Source organism: Poecilia latipinna, unplaced genomic scaffold (genome assembly GCF_001443285.1).
Source record: "Poecilia latipinna isolate Pla-1442-1.1 unplaced genomic scaffold, P_latipinna-1.0 Scaffold429, whole genome shotgun sequence".
In the NCBI taxonomy this organism is placed as follows: domain Eukaryota; kingdom Metazoa; phylum Chordata; class Actinopteri; order Cyprinodontiformes; family Poeciliidae; genus Poecilia; species Poecilia latipinna.
In genome coordinates, this window is record NW_015113045.1 from 51,789 (window position 1) to 71,654 (window position 19,866).

The 19,866-nt window shown below is 40.7% G+C and overlaps 1 protein-coding gene across 3 annotated transcripts in view; it reads right to left on the bottom strand.

Annotated features, from left to right (window-relative positions):
• Window positions 1-19,866, bottom strand: part of itpr2 (inositol 1,4,5-trisphosphate receptor, type 2) — a 62,008-nt gene that overhangs the window by 10,813 nt on the left and 31,329 nt on the right. For 2 of the 3 annotated variants that reach the window (XM_015038077.1, XM_015038079.1), the window contains 18 exons: window positions 13,192-13,312; window positions 12,610-12,794; window positions 12,341-12,525; window positions 11,206-11,455; window positions 10,914-11,114; window positions 9,847-9,957; window positions 9,583-9,678; window positions 9,378-9,497; window positions 7,951-8,061; window positions 7,665-7,857; window positions 7,433-7,558; window positions 6,064-6,239; window positions 5,819-5,983; window positions 5,565-5,745; window positions 3,643-3,729; window positions 1,834-1,955; window positions 1,510-1,675; window positions 1,258-1,418 (listed from right to left, as the gene is read on the bottom strand). In XM_015038077.1, the coding sequence (XP_014893563.1) occupies window positions 1,258-1,418; window positions 1,510-1,675; window positions 1,834-1,955; window positions 3,643-3,729; window positions 5,565-5,745; window positions 5,819-5,983; window positions 6,064-6,239; window positions 7,433-7,558; window positions 7,665-7,857; window positions 7,951-8,061; window positions 9,378-9,497; window positions 9,583-9,678; window positions 9,847-9,957; window positions 10,914-11,114; window positions 11,206-11,455; window positions 12,341-12,525; window positions 12,610-12,794; window positions 13,192-13,312 (2,757 nt within the window). The remainder of the gene's footprint in view (window positions 1-1,257; window positions 1,419-1,509; window positions 1,676-1,833; window positions 1,956-3,642; window positions 3,730-5,564; window positions 5,746-5,818; window positions 5,984-6,063; window positions 6,240-7,432; window positions 7,559-7,664; window positions 7,858-7,950; window positions 8,062-9,377; window positions 9,498-9,582; window positions 9,679-9,846; window positions 9,958-10,913; window positions 11,115-11,205; window positions 11,456-12,340; window positions 12,526-12,609; window positions 12,795-13,191; window positions 13,313-19,866) is intronic. The other variant, XM_015038078.1, reaches the window with a different exon arrangement.

Below are 19,866 nucleotides of genomic sequence, written 5' to 3' on the forward strand. Positions count from 1 at the left end.
AGAATATAGATCTTTTTTTAGGAGTTGTATATTTCCCTGAAGAGGACTAAAACTCCCAGAAGGCTTCAGTATCGGTGGGGATATTCTTCCTTCCTCTCTCTCTCATTTATGCCTCCACCAGTGTGATCTTTAGCATTTTGGGAAATCTAGTTTTGTCTGGTGTGAGCATGTGCCGCTATGAGACTCCGACTGGCTAAATATAAAATTATCATATTACAAGAGTTACATATTTATTTATCTGCCGTTACTTCACACAACTCTTTGGGATAGGAATATTCCACACATTGCTTGTGTGACGACAGTAAGTATGCAATACGTTGTGCTGCCCTAGTTAAACTTTTATTGCAAAGATAATGTTTTATGAAGTCAAACAGTAAATGGTGAAAAAAAAAAAAAACTAGTGCCATATTTTACTCTCCCATGTGTTTTCCTGCTTTGCAGCCTGTTAGACGGCGTTAATTTAAATTCCTGACTCATCATTACCTCACCTCCCAGAAATACCCTGGCCAGGCATCAGAGAACAGACCTGTTGGAAGACCCACCGGTGCATATTAATTCAATGTCTGTCACCTGTTTGTAATGCAAATTGTTCCTTATAACTCCGCTATTCTTATGCCCATCACAGACGAATGTTAATCACAAAATGTGCCATTATGCAGCTCGGCTTTATCTGACTCCATTAGGAGAAGCCCTTCTTGCTGCCCCTACATCCTTCAGCTTGTTGTCCGTGTCTCAATGCAGTTACTTATTACACTGATAATAATAGTGCTGGAGCAGGTTTAATTACCATTTAACTGCACTGTGTCCCAGCAGGTTAGGAGCTCGCCTCAGTTGAAGAGTACCTGGGCACTGAGATCCGTCTCCCTCCAGCAGTAGGAGTGAAGGAGAATAAATTGGGATGGCTGGCACTGGCCTGGGGGCTCAGACTTGTTTTCACCAACACTCATCAGTTGGTTCTGTAGCAGTGTCTCCAAACGGTCTGACTCAGGAAAGTGGTGCAACTTTCAGACTGTAGAACTCAAATCTGTATTCTCATGTGCTTCTAAAGCTGGTAAAGCTCAGCAGCAAAATGGAAATCAGGCTATTTTCCTCAGGAATGATAAAGACTGCATTGTACTTCCTTGCAAAGCTACAACTAGTGTCCAACATCTAAATAAGTACCATCTATGTGTCAACATATCGAAGGTGCAACTTTCACAGTATATCAAATTGCACTAAAAACATCCGGCGGTATTTAAAGCGTGTGCTCAGACTCACTGCAATCATCTGGGCCACGTAGCTCTCTGGGCCGGTGTACTCTGTTGGATCCTTCACCCTCACCAGAACCAGGAAGTAAAGGTAGTGCCACATGTTGTGTTCTGATTTGATGTGCTCCTCAAACGATACCGTCTTGTTGTCAAATTTGTCTCTTTCCAATCCTGTGTGACGTCAATAACTCATCAACAAGTGTTCTTCTAAAACATGCCATTTTCTACAACGCAGCCTTTGCCTCCAGTTGGCAGCACTTACCACAGATGAAACAGGATGTTTTGAGAATCTCCTCCTTCCTCTGCTTCTCACTCCTCAAGTCGGCAAAGGTGTCAATGATCACGCCAAATATCAGATTAAGCACAATAATGATGACGATGAAGAAGAAGAGAAGGTCATAAATGACTCGAGCGGCAAACAGAGGCTCCTGGAAGGTTAGGGGTAAAAAAATATATATACATATAAAAAATGGAGACAACACATCAGTTTACCGAAGCAATCAAACCAAAAACAAATAAAAATGTTTGGACTATTTCAGCACAAATGGACACAAAGAGGAGAAAAATAATTTTAGGATGGTCTGACCTCTTTGGATGGTCTCCTGAGAATATCGCCCACACCCCCCCCGTTGCGTAATCCTTGGTTCAACACAGTGATTATGCACATGCGCAGCGTGTCACACACGCGCTCCACTTCATCATCTTCATCTACAACAGCAACATATTACAAACAAAACAATAAGACTCTGGAATATAATTTAGAAATATGATGCAGAACTTTAAATAATTTGGCCCTCTGTGATTTCCACATTTCTTTTTAATAAAACAGCCAGCCCATTATATTTTTGGGGGATTTTATGCGACAGTCTCACACAAATTAGATCATTATTGTGAAGTGAAAGAAAAAGCAATGGATTTAAATTGACAAAAATTCTTAAAATGTGTGCAACTCAATCTCAGTAGAAATACATTGTGTAGAGGTCTAACATATTGTTAGAGGACAGCACAGAAAATGTCATCCTTCATCTAAACCGACAGGCTGGTCATTAACCACAGAAGCAGCCATGTTGCTAACGGTAACTCTGGAGGAGCTGCAGAGAATCGCAGTTCAAGTGGAAGAACTTGTTGGCGTGTCGACTTTATTACTTGTGCACTCAGAGAACCTGGTCTTTGTCAGAGTGGTGAGAGAAAAAAAGTCAATAGCTGAAAGAAAATAATGATTTTGTGACCAGCTATGCGGCGTTTCCCAAAGCTGGGAGCTGAAACCCATTGGTGGTCGCAATTCAACAAGTCCAGGGTTTTGTGATGCTGTTCAGAAATCTAAGCCCAAGTGACAAAGATTATAAAAGTAAAGCATATTTATGCTGAAAAGCAGTTGAGAAAACAATTATAAATAAGCATTAGCTGTCCATCTGTATACCTGTCTTATTGATAAATGATCAGCGTCACAAGTCTTCTCCACTGTTATTATTTGGGCTACAATGCAGAAATTTGGGAACCAGGATGTAGAATACACAACAAACATGTGGAAGAAGGCGCTCACATGAGATCAAAGTGGAGATGTTGAACCAGTCTACCTTCAAAATGTTTTTGTGTGGCAAACACTGAATACATTGTCCTCATAGTGAAACATGCTGGGGGCATCGCTCTGCCAAAAGCCCCGTCCAGCAGGCCAACAACTCTGAAAATACACCCAGAGATATTTAAAAAAATGGCTTCGATCAGTTTCTGGTAGGTAATCTAGAAAACCATTTTCCGTCTCATTTTGAGTACACTGCTCCTCTGTTATGTTAAGTATTAGTAATAAACACTCAAGTTTTGTGGTCACAAATGGCCAAAATGTTAAAAACTTAAAGACGTATAATTAATTTAGCGAGACCTTGTAACCACTCTTTATTTTATTCAGCTAATTATCAACAAAAGAAACTGTATTTGTACACACCCAGCTTCTAATTATGTTACATTATAAAAAAAACAGACCACTATTCATTCACCACAACCTTACAACTAACCCCTCCAGTCGGCTGCTACTAAACGACGACGAAGAAATCTATTTTGCCATTTTTATGAGGTGTGAAATGTGCAAAGACGTTGCATACGGGTGAAGCCACGCACTGGATGGAGAAGGATGTGGATAAGATCACGTGTGTGCCCCTGCAGCACAGGTGATCCACGGATCCAAGAAGTGTGAGTCACCCCCACTGCCTCATCAAATTTCTTGGTGTGCAGACCTTGGTGTGAGTCTGAGAGTCACTGTGTGTTTATGCGAGTAACCTTTCTGTGGCTGGAAATGTCAACCCACAAGCCAGTCAACTGTGACTTTCCCAATATGTGAAGTGAAAAAAAAAAATCAAATAAATAAAATGACCTGACAGTAAAAATTGTTTTTATTTACCAGGACGTGATTTGGAAGGCGAAGCAGGGCAGCTGTTCTTCGTAGATGAATCCGCGGATTCGACATCACACAACATATCTGGCCTCTCTGAAAACCATTAGGAAACCGTTTTTAGATTCTCCTGTTCCACTAAGACAGTCCAGAGAAGTTTCATCAAGACAACACGCAGTTTGTTCTAGTCATTAAAACCAGCAAGAAAAGATCTAGCCAGACATTATGTAAACTGAGGCAGCAGCTGTTAGGTGGGTGGCGAAGAGCTGCAAAAAAACAAAAAACAAAACCCTGAACAAAATCGCTTTAACGCGCAGAGCCCTGATCAGGAATCCAGAAAAGGTGTACGGCTGAGATGAAAATCGGGTCAGGCAGACCGACAGAGACGCCTCAGCCAGGGTGTCTGATGTAAAACCTTCTCTCTACTTTCCCTCACAATAAAACAGAGGAGGAAGAGGCGGCTGGACAGCAAGATAGGAGACCGCTGTAAGGGTCAGAGCTCCACGGTGGACGGAGCGCTCCTCAGCTTCTCTGGAGCTCCGGCTGCTTCCCCCACTCAGTCCTCAGCTAACATACAGACAGGCGTGAGCCCAGCGAGTTACATAAGCCAGCGCTGCTCTGCCGCGTCTGCTCTGCTCAGCAAAACACAGGATGGCACGGCCACCAGGTTATGCAACAGGTGCACATGTGCGAGCAGGATGTCTTCCTGTTCGTCAGCTCATTAACACGCCCACACAATCCCTGGTGTTATCAAAACATGTGGCGCCGGATATTTTATACAGCATACTGTACATATTCGGTGTAGCTTACATGTTTGCAAAGGAAGCTTTCTCTTGAGAAGTTGCGAATTGCGAAAGTTAAGCCATGCATGCGATTATGAAACTCGTTTCCATGTGTATTTTATTTAAAGTTAATCTTAAAAAGCTCACAAGTACCGTTAAAATGCCAGTTTTTTTAGAGACGTAAAAATTATGCGATGACTTTTTTTTTTTTTTCTCAAATGTTTTCTTCCTTTCCTATTAAGAGAAAAAAAATATATGTTGGGTGGAAAATAAATGGAGTAAAAAAGCTGTAGCTGCACATGTTTACACTAATGCCTTGTTGAAGCACCTTTGGAGTCAGGTTTAGTAGAAGCCTATCAGTAGTTTTCAGACAGTTCCTGCCAAAGGTTTATTAAATCTATGCGACTTGGAGGACTTCTCTTTAATGCAGCCCATTTCAGATGAATTCAAAGTATTTCTAGCTTTTCCTCCCAAAGCTTTAATTTTTCTGTTGACTGAAATTTTAGATGATGCGTAATAATTTCTTCCATTTTGATACAAAAACTTTTTCAAGTGAAGAATAATATCTCCATAGCATAACTTAGCTCCTACCATGTATTCCAGTTTGTTGTTGTTTATGTGTAAAAAGAAAACATAAAAAAACAAACACATCTAAGTATTGTGGGCAAAATATTTTCATTTGGTTTTATTAGATATTAACTCATTCAGCTGAATTTAGACAGGCACTGATGAAAAGGATTCTGTCTGGCACCCCTACTCTATAGAAATAAATACAGAGAAAATAAAACACTTTGCAAAAGGATCAGAAGGATAATATTATGCAATTTGAAAACTGTAGCTTTGCTAAAAGATGCCAATTGTGCAAATGTCAGAAAAAAAAACTTAACTGGGATACACTTATGGAACCACATCAGTAAAACATTTTTATCTTTATTATTACATCATGTGGCCTTCTGTAGCTTTGTCTCATTAGTTAGTAAGACAAACTATAGCAAGCCCGTCCAGTTAGGGAAAAAAGCCACAATCAGAGATGGTGCAGATCAAGTACTGGGATACAAGTCAGGACTGAAAATGCATCTTTCTAATTTACATGAAATGAGGTAGAGAAACAAATCCTAACACATGAACCTGAGGACTAAAGGTACCTACTTGCATGCAGGTGGTCCACTTCCATCCGGAAGTCATTCTTAAAGAAGATGTAACCGATGATGGAGAAAAAGTAGACCAGGAAGAGAGCGAGGATTGCCGTCAAGATGATGGAGCGGCCATTTCTCGTCACACTTTTGATCACGTTCAGCAGCGTCTCCTCTCGAAACACCAGGTCAAACAGCTAAAGGAAACTTCACATCAGTGAGAATGATAACGGTTATTTTAAAAATGAAAGAAAAAGAAAAATTCCTTACCAAAAAGCTGTAGAAGAACTCGTGCACAAAGAGGCCCAAGACACAGATTAAAGCATAACCCAAATGGTAGATGAAGAGCAAGTCCATCACAACTGCTTTGTAGCCTCGAGCAAATGTTCCCTTGTTGCCCACAAAACTTACAAGGAACACCAACTTGTTGAAAAGCTGAGAAGGAAAGGAAAATATGACTTAATAGAAGACATAATACTTCACTGCCTCAATACAAAAAGATTTTCCTTACTTACGTTTATAGAGCCCAGCAAAAACAGAGCAGGTGTGAGGCCCATCGTGTAAATGGCACGTAGAATGAGGGAGACGAGGAAGGACACGATGCCCCACTGCTTGGGCAGGACAGGAAGCAGGGCGGTGGAGACGCCCAATGCCACCCACAGGAAGATATTCCAGAACGGGGACAAGGTGCCTGGACGACAAAATATAAATAAATAAAACATAAAAGATCAACAATGCTTCGAGACGTGGCGGCTTGTTGATAAATTATTCACCAGAGTTTAGAGCTTAACTCGGCGCACTGTGGTGAAAGCAACACTTAGACATGTCAAACAACAGTCCGGGGGGAAATTACTGCTCAAAACAACAGATTACAGGGTAAACAAACCACTGAAGCTCGGGGTTCTCTAGGAAACTACAAAGCAGGGATGAGTAACGCAGAACAGTGACGCTAAAGAAGTAGCTTTGTTCGATCAACTGCACAAAACCAGTTTGATGTAAATGTGGCGGTGTTGTCGATGGACTAAATGTTTTTCACAAGTGGTGCTGGAACAGCTGGTTATGAAGTGTAAGTGTGGAGTCGTCTCACACATCTTCGTCTAACCCTTCTTTGGTTTTTCTAAAGCTATATGTACACACACACACAGACTCGCATGCAGAATTGCCTTTGGATTTCCACTCTGCCGTTTTCTTTTAGTACTAATTACATTTCAGAATAGAGCTGAGCAGAGATGCTGTAACACAAAGCCCTCAGCCAATAAAGTCAGCAAGTCCAAGTTGTCTTGCATCAGAAGGTGCAATTAAATGGTAAAAGGATCTCTGAGCACGTTCTGTACACAACTACCTATTCATGTGCAGAAGTTTTATTAGGTGTGAACACAGAGGTAAAAAAATATATGTATATTTAATAGTGTGGAGGAATAATGCATGTTTTTAAGATTCTTTTTTGTAAACTTGGGATGAAATCCACTTTAACTCTACTGGAAATGTAATCAACATACCTAAAAAATTAGTTTTGTGCCCAGAAACCAACAAATTTTAAACAGATGCTACCATTTCTGATTACCAAAAAGTGGTGAAATATCAGTAGAAATTCAGCTGCTTATCTGGGTGTTCACTACATGTGCTGAATGATGTATATGCAAAGATATGTAGAGTATTAACAATGACCTTTTGATTACAGAAAGTCTGTAATAAAGTCTAACTGATGCACCAAATTATTCTTTTTTTTTTTTTTTTTTTTTTTTTAAATCGGTGCAGATATTTGTTGTATGATCATTCCACCGTGGAAAAACAAAACTTCACAGGGATCATTAAAAGAACAACTTTAATGACATTCCTGGCAGCGATTAGAGGACATAAATTTCAGACTGGCAGCTTAATTACCCTCATCTCCATCATCTCCAAACGGGTAAAAAGCCCCGACGGTGAGGTTGAGCACACAGGCCAGGTAGAAAGAGATGCTACCCCAAAGAGAGAAGTGCCGGGAGAACCAGAACAGAGCCTTGTTTCCTGTGCAAAGGAGAACGGAAAGAAAGTTTAGCTTGTTCCTTCACACATAATGGATACTATCCATGAAGAGATTCTGGAGCCGCAGTCACTGCTTAGAGCCACTTACTGCGGATCTTCTTCTGCCACCTCATCTCGTTGTAGAGGTTGTCGAACTGCTGGAAGAAGTCGTTCACCTTGCTGCCCTGGTCGTCTCTCTCGGTGGTGGTGAACACGCGGTTCTTGGATTCCTCGGTGAGGTACTCGCAGATGTTTGGGACGGGAAACACAATCTGCTCCATGCTGCGATCGTGGCGCACGATCTGAAAAGCGAAACCGATTTTGCTTTCAAAAAAATAAATAAATAAATAAATTCCACATCATCAGAAATCTGGCGGAGTAAAGTCAACGCTTGCCTCTATCTGTGCCGTGTGCTTCGCGTAGTAGCGAAGAGCTTCGTCCTTGTCGTTATCCAGCCCCAGACTAGGCCTCAGACTCTGCTGCAAGATCTTATTGTGTCTGGCCAACTAAACGAAATAAAAGACCCAACTACATTAGACATGTCTAATGTATAAATTCTTATCCTTTAAAAAAAAAAGGGTTTATATGAAAAAAGAAAACAGCTATAGAAATTCATACCAACTAGAAAACTTTGCCTTCTCATAATTATTGAAAAAAAAATGTAATCTTATTTTAAAATTCATTAAAAAAAGAAATAAACTAACACAAAAGTGTGTTGTATTACCTTGTTTTTAGAAGTCAATCACTTAATATGTATATATATATAAAAAAAAAACCAGCTTCGCAATCTTAGTTAATTTCAGAAGCTTTTAAAGCTTTCCCTTCGTTTCCTAATCTCCTTTAAAAAAATAAAATAAAAAGAGGCTATTTAAACCAACCCCACCCAATGTGAAGAAGCTAATTGCTTATTAAAAGCTAATAACTTCCCACACCACCCTTGGAAATAATTTGTCTGCTGAGGTTTGAATAGTTGTTTACATAACCATCCATAAAAATTAAGAATTCGACTGGAAAAGTGGAAAATAAAATTTTCATTGATTTTCAGGTTCTACCTTCATCAAAGCTGTTTAGAATGTAATAAGAAAACAAATATATAAACTTAAATATTACGTAATAATGATCAGTCCAGTGGTAACATCTTATAGCAAATGGAAAGCGTGTTACCCTTAAACACATAAATAAATGTATTTCAATAACAAAGCAGTTAAAAATGTTAAGGTTAACAATCAGTTAATCTTATTTTAAAACGCTCAGTGTTTAAAATAAAATAAGTTTTAGGAGATTTGTGTCCACAAGATTTATTTTATGAAGATGGACTCTATGTGCCACATTTTCTTTTACTAATAAATCTTGCCTGGCGTGCACAAGGCAGTTTCTCCATCTTCAATAACTCTTGCTGGCTCTGGGATTTCCAACTTAGACATCGGTTTGATTTTTCTGTCTTGCATCTCAGAAATTCTGACATCCAAGTGCAAATCAAATGGACCACAAAAGAAGTAAAAGTTGCATGAATATTTAAAGTAAATGGCAACCAGCTGTTTCATTAATAAAACTAAATCCTCTGGCACTCAAACGGACACGGGCAGAGCGAAGGACCTGCTAGACTTGCTCTGCCCTTTTACATCGACATAACACAGCGTCACATCATGAAAACTAATTTTAGTGTCGGAAGAGTTCATTCACAGTGGAGCAGTCTTCAATCATTAATAAAGCGCTGGAGCGCACAGCCCTGAGGTCAGCAGAGGGTCAGACAGAAACAAACAAAACAAAAAGGCCAATGGATACGTCACAGACAAACGGCAGCCATTGCTTATTTAATAACCTGATGGGCCAGGATGTAAATGTTGTGTCCAACGTCTCTGGGTTTGATCCGCTCACCAGCGTTGTCCATGTCCCCCTCAGCATCGTAACCCTGAGTGTAGGCTTCCTTCATTACGTCCACCTAAAAACCAGGCAAGTTCGGACAAGTTTGTTGGCAACGCAGCGGACGTTACTGTTAACTTGTGCAGACAAAAACAAACACCCACCAACTCGGTGGGTCTCATCTTGTAGAGAATCTTCTCTGCATTCTCGCTGTCATGGCGACTCTCCATGATGGCCAGCAGCAGCTTGGAAGCATTGTTCTGAAAGTAAAAAAAAAGGCCCCAATCTTTTAAGTGATTAAAGCTGCTGACATGAATGCCTGAAGTTTTGTCGGATTACTAATTTAATAAAACCTCTGTTAAAAACCAGAATAAACACTTTGCAGCTGTGGCTTATAGAAGGAGTCCTCTTCATGATCTGCTTCTCACCTTGAGGACCAGCACCAGGTCCAGTCGATTCTCCCCCAGGGGGTTAATGGAGTTCACAATCAGCGCTATGATAATGTCGATGCCATTGGACTCATGTTTTGCTATGCATGTCTGCAGGAGAGGAACAAGAGGAGTTAATGCAGTCAAAACAAACTAGAACTTATCATAGAACATTCATTTGAACTGAGCACAAACGGAGCACACAAAGAGCACTGAAGTGAATCTCAACAAAAATATTCTCATCATTGAAATATTATTGTCTTTATTTGGCAACGTGGTTGTAGGAAAGTCGGTTGACTCGACAGATGTCCGTGCTTATTTAAAGCTGATGCATTCCTTGAGTTAAATACTTACTAAATCTAATACAACATCTGAAATGTCTTACCTGGATGTAGAAGAAGAAAAAAAAAAAAAAAACGGACTGTGGCTCATCCGTTCAATGAGCCACAGTCTTTGTATGTTAAATAGTTTTTGCATTTTCTGTAGAAATCTTAGCTGATAAAGTTAGCAGCTGCCAAGAGAGCCAAAACCTGAACATATTGCACTTCCAGTGGAAAATGGAATACATTTTTATATGTTGGAGTAAAACAATCCTGGCCTAATATGAAATTTCAATTGGAACAGGTCCAAAGAATGCATTTCCAAAGCTGTTTTGTTTCCTCTGCTCTTTGAGTCATTTTGTCTTTGAGATGGTTGACCTCATGTCTTTGCAACACATTCACCAATCTTTGTTGTTGTATTCTGAGCTGTGGAAACTCTCCAGGCTACGTGCGACCAACAACGAAGCACATTTGAGCAGCTTGGAGGCAAAGTTTGGGCATCATTTCAGGGGTACAGATGGGAAACGATGCAAGGAGTCAGGCTGTTGCATAGTATTTATGGAATATGTAGTGTGAATGTTGTGAGTGCAGTAGCAGAGGGGAATACATACATGAAATTAGCCCCTGGGTTCAATTCAATTGCACACAGTATGGATGTGGCATAATGCAGACTAACGTTATCACTCTGTATTATGTTATATTGTAAACAAGTTTCCATTTTTCAACACAAATGGCATAAGGTCCTACCTGGTTTTCATGGCAGGGACCCTGGCAGTACTCTGTGATGGTTTCTAGCGTTTGGCGCACCAGATCCACGTTGTTCTCGTTGATATAAAGTCCCAGCAGCCCCAGGCCTCCGGTGGTGCTTCCGCAAATGCAGTCCAGAAACTGAAGCGTCTCACACACCAGATTGTAGTTGGTCTTATTGTGCTGATAGCGGAGGAAGTTCTGAAGTCCGAGACAAACGTCACAGTTTAGATTATCGGTTGTTTTAACAACAACAACAAGGACGTCAATTGTTCCAGATGGATTTCAGCACCTGCAGGTCTGAGTTGTGGTTTTCACAGAGCAGCTGGAGATATCGCAGCACAGGTTTCATGATGGCGATGGACCAGCTCATCTCGGGTTCCTCTTCAACCTCGTCGGCTCCACCTGCATCGCTGTTCTGGCCAAGTAACTCAAGATCGGGATCCAGTTCGTTCCTGTAGGAGGAGATGGCCTTCGACGTGGCCGACGAGGCCTCCTTCAGCTGTCCTCGCATCTCTTCCCTCATATAAATGCTCGAGTCTGCAAAGCAACGATGAAGGTGGATGGCTTTAGCAGCATTTAAGAGCAAATTACCTTTTGTAAATTGATGCAGCTGAGCTGCAAACGTTTATCCTTTTAGGCCTTGAAACAGTAATAATAAAATAAGAAATATAGAGGCATCCTTTTTGACAAACGAGGCATAATTAAGTGGGGTTCGGCAGCTTGAAACCACCAAATCCTGATACAATGAGCTTTTGTAAATCTTGTGGTGTAGGGTGTCACACGGGCTTTTGACATGTGACTGCATGAAATGGGAACAACAGCATGTCAGCAGAGCAACCAAAATCGCTCTGGATTTATCCAACACTGATTTATTTAAAAAAGAAAAAGAAAAAAAAAATTAAGGCCGAGCTGAACCTCAGGACCTCACACGGTGCTAAAGAATAATTGTTTCTATGGCAATGCCTGTCTGATCTCAGGTAGCACCCTTAAGCGACTCAGTTTTTCATGTAAATATGTGTGGCTAACAGCCATTTGAACATTTGGGGATAATGACTGGTGGTAAAGTAGTTTTATTCAAGACAACAAAACAAACATCTTTATTGGGATACAAGATGGATGAAAGTGTTGCAAAAGTCTTCGTACAGCTTGTACTTGTTGGTATTTTGTAAAGCACCAACAACGAACATCAATGCATTTTGTTGGCCTCCTAGTAGTTTTGTCTTGCATTTAGCTGCAGCCATCTTCACCTCAAATCTTTTCTTTCTAACTCTACTCAGCCTCTGTTCAACCAAACAGGGGAACAAACAGAGGAAATAAGCCTCGGCTGCGTTTACATTTGAGTTGTTCAAAATGTTCATAAATGTTCACAGTGTCAGTCTTCAGTAAATAAATGAATGAAATACTTCGATGCATAATTACTCGGTTTACCGTTCCAAATCCTGGTACTGTAAAAACTGTTGTCATCTTCCCTTTTCCTGCTGCTGAAATCGAACATGTTGACGGACACGGTGGACCGGATCTCCTGCTGGGCCATGCGCAGGCGGTCGTAGAAAACCTTGAAGAACTTCTCAGAGTTCTTCTGCTTAAACAACTGGTTGTAGAAGGAGTTCTGGGTGGGAGTCAGAGTGATAATAAAGACACAATCCAAATGCAGAGACGGAGAACAACGGGCAGGAATATCTGTGGAGTCCACCTGAATCTGAGTGTTTCCTCCCTTCAGAAGAGCGATGCCCAGCAAAATGCTCTGTTCGAACACTCGGTCGTTCTTGGTGCTGACTATGAGGTCGATCACCAGCTCTGTAGCCCCGACCTTATCCAGGAGACACTGAATTTCCACCATGCTGCTGCATGGCTTGTCTGAGTCCAGTGAGGCAGGACCTTCAATAGACAATAAATGAATTAAATATTTTCAGAGGTTATCCGTCTCATCTTATACAGTCGGGACACGGTGGCAATTTTAACAAGAGGGCTATTAAAAAATAATAATAAAAACAGTTACTAACTTCAGCTTTAAGGGACAAAAAGAAATATCCAAACCTACATAAGCCTGTATGAAAAAGTGATTTTCATACATAAAAGGGATGATACATACTTGCACAGTAGGTAAATTTACTGTATACAATACTTCAGAAATTACTTTAAATTGGTAAAAAAAAAAAAATCTGCCAACATTTCCTAAACTGCACATCTCTGCTGTCATGTTAGCTGCATTTGCTCCCCATGCAGAGAGCAGTTATTTCAGTGTCTGCCGAGTTTATTTGGGGTTTTTCAGTACCTCCCGATGACTGCTTGACAAAGCCTCCTGAAGAACTGTTTCCACTCCCACCCTCCGACTTGGAGTACAGCTTTTGAGTTCCAAAGTAGCGAGTGAGGAGAATCTTTCTCAGCTCATTTCCCTGTGGAGACAGAAACCGTCAGATTAACATATATTCAAACTAGAATCGGACCATTTTCACATATTAGTAACAGTGATGCCATTTGAGTTGCTGAACAAAAAACATAAAAAATAATACAAGGTAACAAATCCTAATGTAAGAAGCAAGAACAACGGGGGAAATCTGATCAATTATCTCTGAGATTGCCGAGCACATTTTATCCCAATCCACCTACTGGGAACCATCGCAATTATTCCACGATACATTTCTCTTGTAATGGGAATGCTGTCACGCTGCATGGCAATGCTGTTCTCAACAAAATAAATCAAAGATTGAGAGAGCACAGCGGTAACTGTATGTTTCAATAATGGGACATTTATAAAACAGTCTGCAACGTCTGAGAAGAAATAAGAAGGATGTTTGCCCACATATAAATTTCTTCTGTTGCAGCCTTTACGCTGAAATATTTCTCACCCCGAAACATTTTTGGTTTTAGAGATGGACTTCCTCCGTCTGCATAAATCCAAGCGTGCAACTCGTGCCTTTACATTCTCCTTCTGAATTTTCTGGCATATGGCAGGTCATCCGGATCCTGAATCAGCAAACCAGGCCCAGATAATCATACCACTACCACCATGCCCGACTGTTGGTAAGATTTTTCTTTTCTGTTGCCAGATATGATATAAGATGCACATCTTCCAAAAAATCCTTTTGTCAATGTCACTTCACAAAATATTTAATATAAAGACTAAAGTTGTGAAAAACCTAAAATGCAGGCCAACCACATCTACATACGGTCATATTCTGACTGCATCTGTACGAATAAAGGCTACTTGATGTATGTGTGGGAAACAATGCACTGCACATTGTTCATTTTCTTGCGTAGAAGCAGCAGGTTTGCTTCAAGAGGCCATTTTTTGTCCTACAATCTGCAGTCATCTTCTCTGTCTGTCTCATGTGACATTTATGGCTGATGAGCAGAAACAGGATGGAAACTGTGCATAGAGATAATCTCTCAGTGGTGGCTGAGTGATAAGAGGGAGGGTGACTGAAAGCTGGATGGACTACTATGGAAACAATTAGTAAACGTATATAATTATTGTGCAGGACAAACTATAGAGGTTGCAGGGGGGTTAATAACGGTTTCTGTGGCAACAGGTATCGACACAGGCATACCAACATAGAAGATAGACAGACAAAAGAAAACCAGAAGTGGAACAAGATGAAGCTTCCTAGTGTTTCTGTCGTAACATGTTAAAGAGAGATGGTAAGGAAAGGCTCTTGTAGACTGCAGTTTGTGATGTGTAACAGATTTTACACTTTGCAATAATTTTAATATAATACCAGGTATGACAGCCAGTCTATGGAAGAGACTTCCAGAAAGGTTGCAAGTAGCTCAACTACAACATTAAGTTTCTGCTAAAATAATTGAGTGCTATAGAGAAAAAAAAAAAAAAAAAAAAAAAACTTTCGTCATCAGTATTTTGTCAGTTTTAGGCACAAAGGAAGTTGAGCCAGAAAAGCAGATCAGCTAAACTTTCACAAACTGAGAGCGGGCATAAGGAAGAGCTTGTGTAGCTGATGCTCTCCGTGTCAGTAAACACTCAATCTCATCTGCAGTCAGCACAGACACTTGTCTGCCTGCACTGTCTGGCTGAGCGGCTTCACAAACGCACACAGCCGCAAGAATAGTTGAGGATGAGCCATTGAGCCAGTTTCTCATTTCTATACTGCACTACAAACACAATTTCAAGAATCACGATATAGCACATGATTGATTTCAAATTAAGGAATATTTGGACTTGATTTCTCCCCCTTTCTGACTGAGTCCATGCTGGCACTCGGCAGGGAAGCGAAGGTCCAACAGGATATAGTTGAAAGGAGAAAGGGGGAAGGGGGGGAGGGCGCGATTTCTCTCTCGCTCGCCTTCCCTCTGGGCGATGCAGTCTGCTGGCTACGACCGCAGGAAGAGAGGAGAGAAGAGAAAGGGGAAGACACGATAGAGACAACGGAGGAGAGTCAGTCCAGCCTGACTCATCTGCTTGCTGCTGCACTGACGAGAAAAACTCAAGTCAGATGATGTAAGAGCCATGAGAGCGAAAGACAGAGTTAGAGGTAAAAGTGCCAACAGAAGTCAGGCAGGCTGGAGGGAGGGCAAACACAACGGAGCAAGGAAGCAGACTGTCGTGATGTTTTAAAATGTGCACTGGCACGCCACACTGCGGTTCTGCTGTCCAGGCTGGGGATGAGCTGCCGATTCCTTTCTCAACAGTCTGTTTCCCCCTCCCTCCTTCCTCTTGCAGAGCTCTGAGAGTCTTCTCCACACAGGAGAGAAGACTGAATTAAATAAGTACTTCTTTGGGTGGTCTGGAAACTCATGCAGGTAGCAGAGGGCAGCACCAGTGGTACCAGAGTCGCTCAGTTCAAATGAGATTACATAGTTAAGCCGGAGGAAAAAAAAATCCTCCAAGCAGGTTAAGGAATTTAGAAAAAAGGCCAGGGGGAATGTGTTTTTTTTTTTTTTGTGATGGGTTCTGTCAGAAGCGATATCTCTGTGTTTGTCTTGGGATTAAGTGGACTTCAATACAGACGTTTTTTTTTAAACAAGCTATAGGAGTCCAACTATTTCAGCATCAGTAAACAGCATCCCACACTTTCTGCAAGATAAACTTTCCAACACTGAACCACCGATGGCTAATGCTATGGTCAATACTGCCGAGATACATAAAACTGGACTGAAAACTACCGGCGTTTATTTCCGTCTTGTTGCATTTTTGGTATGTGTATCAGGAGCAGGAAGGGAGGCGCTTGACGTTGTGGTACAATGACGCAATGTAGGACTGTGGAGTGTTTAAAGCAGAAAAACAACGTCAGTGATGTGGTTGTTTTGTTTTTTTTTCCCCACGGTGTCAAAAGGGCAGGGAAGTGCATCTGAAACCGGTAAATGTCAGTTATCAGCAGTAATAATATCGGATATCAACGAGGGCCCAAATTTATGTTTTGGTGCGTCCACTATGAGCAGATCAAGGTTAATAAAGGTCTCCTTAAGAATAGCACAGTATGAGACATGTAAGAAATATACTTACCAGTGACTAAGCTGTTTACAGATCAATGAAGCAACAGCATTGTTTTCTAACTGGTTGACCTATGACCTTCTTGCAGTGCTGTAATGACTCGGTGCATAAGAATAATTTAAACTCTGTCTAACGGATATGTTAATCCGTTAAAACACAGCACAACGTTAATTCTGTATCCAATATATTCGTTAAGATTTCTCTTTTTCTTTTAACTTTACAGACACCATCAATGAGCTCTGCTTGCATGTGCATATGGCCAAAAAGGACAAACTGAATGTGCATCTGATAAAGTCCTGCAAGAGAAACAAACATCACGAGCTGCAGTTTTACAACTTTTTAAAGCTGCCGTCCCTCGGCACATGAAATGATTTTACACAACAAGCAAGCACATCAGCAAAACAAATTAAGCCCACATGTGAAAGCAATTGGTGATTCAGGGAAATGCAGGACCAACAGCATAAACAAGTATTTAGCACAAGGTTAACCACTGAGCATCTGCTAAATTGTTATTCTCTAACAATGTTAGGTTCTGACTTTATCAGCGGAAAGAAAATTATGAAGATAGTTTGTTTGGCTGCTTGGTGCTTCGATTAAACGTTATAAGCATTCAGACAAAGTAAAGAAGTTTGTTTACCTCTGAAACCTGTATTGTTTTACCTCGGATGAATGTTTTTTTGTGGCTCAGTTGGTCAATGGCTGCATGACTTGACCTGATGGGTCAGTGAGCAGAGAAGTGGTGGATTGGGTTGGTGGGTCGATCAGAGCATGGGATGGAGATTAGCTGGGCTCAATAGGCAGAAGAATGGGTGGGCAGGGCTTTGGATGGGAAAAGCCCAGACTGGTGGATATATGGATAGGTTGGTTGAACTTTTAAGTGGCGGTTTGATAGTCAAATGAATGGATAAGTGAAGAGGACGACCTCTGAATGGTTGGGCAACAGGGGGAATGAGTTGGTGGGTGAATGACTGAGCAAACAGTTGAATGGGTTGGTTAATGGTTGGATGGACTAGTTAGACAACGGACGGGGGGGATTGGTGGGTAGATTTTTATTGGCAAAGACAAAACTTTTTCTTTTGTCCACCACTTGTCTGCTTCTTTCATTTTTTTTTAAGAGCACATGGAGCGATGTATTATCACGGTCGAGTACAACAACATGTCTGGGGGAAAAAAAAAAGCAGACAACGTCCAAAGCAAAAATATTCTGGCAGCTCTGAACTAAAAGATCTTGCTAAAAGCTAACTTGTGTTTTCTGGACTTCATTAAGTCTTGCACAATGTAGGTGTTGGTTTGAATTTTTTTATTTATTTTTTTTATTGAATAATTTCACAAGCATATCATCTTGTGATGTGACGTGACCTGCCGAGGATCTTCCAGATCAGCATCCACAGAGACCTGTTAGACTCAAAGGTGTTTGTGTTTTCATGTCTTCAAGCCGCATTAGCAAAATTGAAACAACCAACCAGTAAGAACATGACCTAAACCTGCATGTCATCCATCCTGTTGTCAGTCATGTGCCTCTTTGAGCACAACTGGCCTAACTCACATGTAATCAGATTCAAATAACAGACCATGAACTGAGTCCAAACATTGTTCACAGTCACAATTAATCTCATTCATAGAATCCCTAGGATGCATAATGTTTTCATCTGAAATACCAAGACTTTAACAGGCTAACAAAATGGAACAAACCATCTTTTTTTCCCCGGTGTTCAAAGATATTTAATAAAAAAACAATAATTAAACTGGCAGGCATGTGTCAAAACAGTTCTTGTAGTTTAGTTAATGAGAAGTACATTTTTTTTACCCGTTAAATAGAAAGAAGGTGGATTAAAAGGACAAGAGCAGATGTTGCAAGTTGTTTTTACATCTTATTACTAAGTTATTAATTCTTCATAGTGGGCAAACTTCACACTTATTTTTAGCTAATTTAAACAGTTAGACTGATTGTGAGGGAGTTTCAGGAGCTTAAGCAGACTCTGTGCTCTTTGAGCATTTCCACATTCAATATGTAGACTTCTTTTGCAAAGTCACGTCCAGGCCAGACAACCAACATGTGCTAATCCCTCATCACCATGGAGACCAATGTATAAACCTCGCGTAACAGACACCTGACTAATAGATTGAGGGAAATGAAGACAGAAAGGAGATCGCCTCTTCAGATCAAACGGAGGCAGTAAATCTTGCCATTAACAGCAAATAGATTTTTAAACAACTTTTGAGTACTTTCTGGTTCGTAGGCTTCAACAGCATAACGGCTCCATATTTAGCCCAGACGTGTCCCAGTTTAAACTTTTTCTGATTTTAACCCAGCACGCTGCGTCAGCCTAAATACATGTGAAGGTTGAACTGTATAGCAGTCAGATTTACTACAGCCGTCTGGAAAAACAAGCTACAGCGCACAGAGACTCCCATCCCGTCTCGTTACATGACAGCCAAAAGGGGGAAAACCCTGCAGGATGAGTTCACACCGAGACAGCCAGCATTGCAGGAATCGCATGTGCTTGAGCAAGGTTTTACCTCTACATGCATGCATGTAATGCACTTAGCATCAAGACAGTGGTAATCTGTAAATCTGCTTTGCCGTTGAGTGAGTTGGTGTGAAACCTGGCAAGCATAGAGGTGGGACAGATGCACACACAAAGAGACGGACAGCGTGTGAATGACAGGAGGGAGAGTATGAGATAGGCGGGACAAGAAATCCTGAGAGAGTGATTTATATTATATAAGCAGCTTTTTCGGTCTACTGTAAACAAGAAGATGTGTACTGTACACAAGACAACACGTGGCACAGCTGTATGTAAAGCTGGACACATAAAACACAATTAGTCAAATTAACTTGACTTACATTAATGTGTAAAAAAAACAAAAACAAATTGAAACAATAAAATGTCAAGGTTTATGACACTTTTTCAGATTAAGTCATTTTAGTCTATTGCCTGCTTCTGAAAGCTTGTGGCTAACTGCTAAGCTAATGCTTTGTAAAGCTTCCTGGATCTGGAATGAGCCAGTTTGGTACAACTGGTACCAAAGCATGAGGGTGGTGCCTGTATCAAGAAATTACAAAGTTTTAGGAAAAAACTGTTTCAAAATGGGTGGGGAAAATGGTCACATGTCATCCCAAAGGTTTAATACGGCCTTCCTCCTCCTGGTTTTGCATAAAACCAGTTTGTAAGGAAATATTTCTTATTAAGGTAAGGAGTTACAGGATTCATGTTAAGCTACTGGCTGCAGGCTAGCAACCAGAACAAACACATCAACGAAAAAGTGTCGCTCTTTTGAGAACAGAACAGTAAACCGGAATAATATGCTGCACAATGTGCTCTTCAAAGTCAACGCTAACTTTTTTGAGTATTGCTCAAAATATTATTGTTAGACCACTTCAGCAAGTGGTCATATGCAGAGTACATCCTTTGATGAATGTAGTAGTTCTGAATCTAACAAATATTGACGTAAATAAGGGATTTATGAAAAAAAAAATCTGATATAGTATTAATCTAA